Source organism: Leucoraja erinacea, chromosome 14 (genome assembly GCF_028641065.1).
Source record: "Leucoraja erinacea ecotype New England chromosome 14, Leri_hhj_1, whole genome shotgun sequence".
In the NCBI taxonomy this organism is placed as follows: domain Eukaryota; kingdom Metazoa; phylum Chordata; class Chondrichthyes; order Rajiformes; family Rajidae; genus Leucoraja; species Leucoraja erinaceus.
In genome coordinates, this window is record NC_073390.1 from 30,249,169 (window position 1) to 30,255,168 (window position 6,000).

Here is a 6,000-nt window from a genome sequence, read left to right on the forward strand (position 1 = left end):
GCGAGGGTGCGGGATTGTCAAAGGAGGATGTGGGGTTCAGGGAGAGAACACTCAAGATTTGGGACTAGGCACTTCAAGGCACATCTCAGGCAGGATAAAAAAATGAGGGGATATACAAGTGCACGCAGAGCTCTTGGAGAGAGGCAGAACCAGTGGAGACCACAGTATGGGAGGGGCAAGCCCACAGCATGCCAAATGTAGTGTATAGCTGTTGTACTTGGTGTGTGGTGGGTTGTGAGCTGCAGAGTTTTGAATGCGCTTAAATTTCCAGAAATAATGCTGGAGGCCTGGGCTAGGATAACAGTGGAATATCCTACACTGGAGGCATTGTAAAATCTCTGTACATGAGGCTAGCTAGTTCAATAAAGATCAGAACTCAAGCAAAGGACTATTTGGGCTGCCTCTTCCTCAATGCCACACTCTGATTTAGTACAGAAGGGGTGTCAGGAGACCTCTGCTGAGGCAATGTGCCTATCCAGTGCTGGCTCTGATCCACAGAACTATTTTCTTTTGTGAAAGGCACATTATCATTCACCATACAGAATCAGCAATTTGGCAAAAGGAATGAAAAAAAGGATCAATTTAACAGCGTATTACTGATTTGACTGAAGGAGCATGGAAATTCTCCTCGACTATGCCAATATTTCTCCTTCAAGCAGCAATATAGAGATCAGATTAACCTGCCACTTATCTACTGTTGCTGTTTGTGAGATGTTGCAATGTGCAAACTGGTTAAGGTTTATCACCGCAGAACAAAGTGATTTGAGTTCTAAGGTATTCCAAGGCTGTAGACCCTTTACTCTGCCCAGATTGCTGCATAAATGCAAATTATTTCAGCTTCTTGAAAAAAGGTGGACATCCTATTCCTGTTTGAACTGAAACAAAAAAATGTTTTGTTCTTACTTTTCCCACAAATCTGAAACGATTGCTGAAATCCAGCATATGACGAACAAGGACCACATGATTTGGGGGTGGGGGGGCTGACAAGGAACAGTGACATTGCCAGAAGGACAACACAAAGAGGACAAGTATTTTAATATAGAGAGAAAATTGTATGATGAAGAAAGAATGTGGAGTGGCAAGAGGTTTGGTTCAAGAGAACTTGGGCTGCAAGAGAGAAAGGGGATGACTTGGCAGAGAGGTTTAAGGAGGGACTTCCAGATGGAACAGTATAGATGAGTTAAAGCACGTGCACCTAACTGTTCTTGAAGCTGTTTGCAACCATTAAATTGATATTCATCCCCTTCTACCCCGTGGTAACAATAAAAGGTATCTGCAAATAATGTATGATAATATTATGGGAAGTTGAACACATATTTCCATCACTAGGGCTGCAACAAATTTCCTCACTGACGATGGATGGTATTCTGAGATGCTGAACCTGGAGCATCAGATTAAAAGTATGCTCAGCTGCAGTGCAAATGATGTGCAGGTTTTTTCTACAGTTTAGTGCAAACTGCATCTTTAATATCCTCAGCAGCACTGCCAGTAGACAAACATTTTCTTTTAAACACACTCAAAGGAGCTGATTGAAATTGTAAAAGTGCCTGTTCAACGTAAAACAAAATCCTATGACACAAATGAACATGTCACGTGGGACCATCATTTTGCTTGGAAGAAACATGTGATTAGATTCCAAAATTTCAAATGTTAGGACTTTCCTTGCCTCACTTCTATATTCATTAAAGGACTAATTGGAAGCACTGAGATTGGTCAACAATTTCCCCCAAATTGTGCAGTGTGGGAATGGAGGGAAGTTGGACAGTGAGAGGGAGGGAGATTGGGTGATGCATGGAGAAATGGTGTTGAAGGCATTTGTGTAGGGTATTGCATGGTAGCATCAGATGGGATAGTTCAGGGTAGATTTGGCAGCAGTGATGGGATGACTTAGTGGGGGGAAATGGGGCATGTGGAGACGAGTAGGTTGTGAAGGGGGATTGGCTGGTGAGGTGGGACAGAACGGTGTGGGAGTAGAATACAGTAAGTGTATGTGGAGATAGGCTTGGGGGGGGGGGGGGGGGGAGGGAGGAGAAGAAGAAGGGCATTGGGGGTGAAGCAGTGGGACAGCACTATGCAGAGGGCATGGAATGGTGAGGTGGAGATGGGAAATCCCCGGCCAGATGAGATGTTACAGGACACGGAGAGTGCAAGGAAGGGATAAAGTTCAGGAAGAGATGGATCAATGCAGAGGGAGACAGTGCAAGGAGAGATTGGCACATTGAAGTGTTTTCACATTGAAGATCAGGGAGTGCACTGAGCAGGGGGGGGGGGGGGGGGGGGGGGGGGATATCGGAGTCCCATCCACAGATTTTACGACCAGGGATAAAATGCCAAACTGACCACATCAGCTGCACAACATCTGCATTTATATAGCACCTTAGACAAAAAGGTTCGAGGAGACTGTTCGAGGAGTCTACATACATTGTCTGATGCCCGAGGCTATGAAATGACTGCAAAAAAACAGTAGAATGATATTGTTATACGCTGACTCTCTGGAGGCATTTTTGAAACGAGAGTACAAAGAATTTTCACAACCACAGTGCATCTTAAAGAATTTTGCTGCCAATCAAATACCTTTGAAGAACAGACACGTGCAAAAAGTTCTCAGTTTAGGCAGTGAAGTACGACATAGAATAAAGAGGTATTGCCCACAATCCAAACAAAGGTGTTCATAAGAATATTGGGGAGAAATCTTCATTGCCACAATACTATATAATCTTTCATAATGATTGAAGTAAAGATACCAGTAAAAGTAAGTACCAGTAAAGACACTACCTCAGTACAACACCCATGTATAAGCTCAGGTCGTGTATTTAGGCGGATGGTGTCTTGCCCAGAGGTGAGCACACTGCCCACCCATTTGACGACACGTTGCAAGGAGAACATATTTCTTAAAGCCCCAAGAGCAGAGAGGGAGAGAGAACAAAGCAGCTCCACCTAAACATCAGGGTGCATTTGCTCTCATGACTCAAGGGCTCAGAGGCAAGGACAGTCCCGCTGATTGAAGGTGGCCCACCAGTTCTGGCATGAAAACGAAGCCAGGCTTTGCACTGAAGTCGATGGGTTGGTTCCTGTTCACCGACCTCCAGCAATGCTTATTAAAAGATGTCAGGATACCGCCAGGGTAGAACACAGCGATTTGCCCCCGGATAAACAACTTCCATTGGATTCCCCTCTCCCTCCCGCCCAATCAGATAGACTATACACACAAGGCTGCACGGATCAGAGGTGGCAATGCTCTTGTAGCCAAAGAACATGTCCAGTCTTCCCTCATTTAGGTGCCCTTCCAATATCCCATGCAGAATCCACGGCTCCAATAGCCATGACGGTGTGCCTTGCAGGGAAAGTGGAGCGTAAATGAAAACGACACCAAGAACAGATTTGCATTTAATTGCGGTGCCAATTGCATTTAACCCCAAGTGCAAAAGGCATCAAATATCCTTCCTATATTCCCCAACCCCACCCCCATCTCCAATTCCTTTGAAAATGTAACAATGAGCCAGAAATGAGAACATCTCTTCTGAACCTGGACGCAACAATAGGCAGTCGCCAGAAAACTCTTCTACGGTGAAATGCCCTGCAGAGCATTCGGCGAAGGCGGTCATCTTTCTGCGGTAATCGCTATTGTCCTCTCACCCGTGGCTCTGATTACATGGGTGTGGGGTGTGGGGTGGTGGGAGAAGAAGGGCATTGACTTCAGCAGCTCGCATCAAAGAAAATCACAGGACTGGCCAAGGGGGCCAGCGTGGAGAGTGTGGGGACCACCCGGTCATGGTCAGGATACCCGGCGGGCTGGCACCAGCTCCGACCACAGCTGCCCGCTAGATCCATCCATTGTCAGAAGGCACAATAGGACCTGCTTAACAACTCTCAGGTAACATTTTTTAAAATCAGACATTTTTTTTAAAAACAGAAGCGCAGCCGCATGGCACCCACCCCACTTGAACAAAAGGATCTCAGCCTGGTATTCAGAGGCTTTAATTAGAGTGGACGTGGATTCTTCCCCCTCCACACCCCACACAACACTCCCTTCAATCCGGACACTGTTCAGTGAGACAATTAAAAGTAGGATTTAAGAAAGCGCCTCACTGCTTGCTTGTCTCGCCCCCCACCCCCAAACTCCAGGTCCCCTCTCTCCACGTTGGGCAACACGGACCCATTTCTTAATCGCATCTATCCCGACAAAGAATCCAGCGAGGGTGCGCTGGTACAGGCTTCCCGTACTCTGCACAACTCCAAAGCCCCACCATTCAAATTAATAGCCACAGACAATGGGGGGGAAAAACATCGTTTAACTTTCCCAGCCCTCTGATCAAATCCCCAAACAAACCAGGCTGTAGAGAACTATTTAATTCCAACCAAAAATCTTAGAGTCTAAGATCTTTGATTCCAACCTTGTTCTGCCACACATACAATGCAATTCGTATCAGTACGCTGTAGTTTTCTTTTTAAAACACCACCCTCCCTTTTACAAACCAAAACAAGAAAAGTCGCTTGCATAAGAGTTATTGGTCTCTCCGCTCCAACCATGGGATCTTAGGTGTCACTTACCGGAGATCTCGGTTGAAGGCACCCCGGTCATTGTGAACCCCTTGGAGCTGTAGAGATATCTCATGTCCGAGCAAATCCTGGGTCTCTGGTCCCCATGAACGGTCAAGGCAAGGACCCCCAGGAAAGGCAGAATGAACCAAATCCACACCATCTTCACACGGGCGAACGAGCCGCACAACCCCAAACACACAGAGAGAAAGAGAGGAAAATCCGAAAGCGAGATAAATCAAGATCTTGAAAGTCAAAGGTTGCAATAAGCGCACAAACAAAGATACAATCTAAATAATAGTTTCCCAATCCGTTGCTGGAGGGAAAATCCAAAAATGTTCTTATTTCTTCTTCTAAAAAAATGGCCTTTAACTTGCGAGCTTCGGTGGGAAAACCCCGACTTTCAATCCAGCTCAAGGATTTGCAGATGAAAACGGGTTCATTGTCAGTGGAAATCCACGGCTCCAACACACAAAGAATGCACCGGACAAATTATTTTTCCAAAATAAATAAACACGATCCCTGGGAACTTTTTCTCTCTCTCTCTTAATTCCAGTTTTTCTTCTGCGGTTTGCTGCGGCGCAGACGGTGTTCGAGACGCTGAGTAAATGAAGAGTGGAGAGAGAGAGCGAGATGGTCCGGGGATGTTGCCTCCCCGCCTGGCACAGATGGAGACAGACAGAGTAACTGTCTCTTTCTGTGCAGTCTGTGCATTATGGAGCGCTGCAACCCCGCCTCCTCTCCCTCATTCCCTCCCCACAGGATGTTACGAAAGGCCGCCAATGGTAAAATAAGCCAGGTTTTTTTTAAACCAAACACCTCCCCCTTTTTTTTTATTAGTGACAATTCCCTAGACCGCCAGTTCTTTCTCTCGCTAAAGGTGCTGCTGCGTTAAGAGTGCGTGAAGGGTGCGCGCCTGCATTTAACTCCTCCAGTCAGATACACAGATCCAGATACAAGCGAATGAGATGCAGCTTTAACAAGGACAAGTAGTACATGTCACATCTTGGCCTCAGATGTAGAATAATAATGATACTGACACAATATTTAGAGGTTACATTCCTTGGTCTCCGTGTTCATTATCTCACTCAGCCATGTCCTCCTGCCTAGGCTTACACAGCGCACATACGATCTGACCTCCAGGTCAGCAGATGCAAAGGTCATGATATTTGCATATTATCATCATCATGACACATCGTCATAACATCCCTCCTTTACCAGAATTAAATTTTAAATTAATATGTGTTCTTTCTGATATACTTTCCAATTAAATTCTTACAAAACATATTTGTGTTTTCATTTGTGTTCCAATAACTCACAAAACAGATGCATAACAATTTGGCGGATGTAGACCAGAGTCGGATGTATTGAACTAATGTTCAAGGAACCCAACTTCAGGGTTCAATTACCTGCGAGCACCAGCAACCATAGAAAATAGGTGCAGGAGTAGGCCATTCGGCC

General features: G+C 45.6%; 1 protein-coding gene across 1 annotated transcript in view; it reads right to left on the reverse strand.

Annotated features, from left to right (window-relative positions):
• LOC129703500 (glypican-1-like) overlaps positions 1 to 5,255 on the reverse strand; it is a 139,028-nt gene extending 133,773 nt beyond the window's left edge. The window contains exon 1 of the mRNA XM_055646028.1: positions 4,552 to 5,255. Coding sequence (XP_055502003.1) covers positions 4,552 to 4,702 — 151 coding nt within the window. The 5' untranslated portion in view covers positions 4,703 to 5,255. The remainder of the gene's footprint in view (positions 1 to 4,551) is intronic.
• Between the last annotated feature and the right edge of the window lie 745 nt (positions 5,256 to 6,000).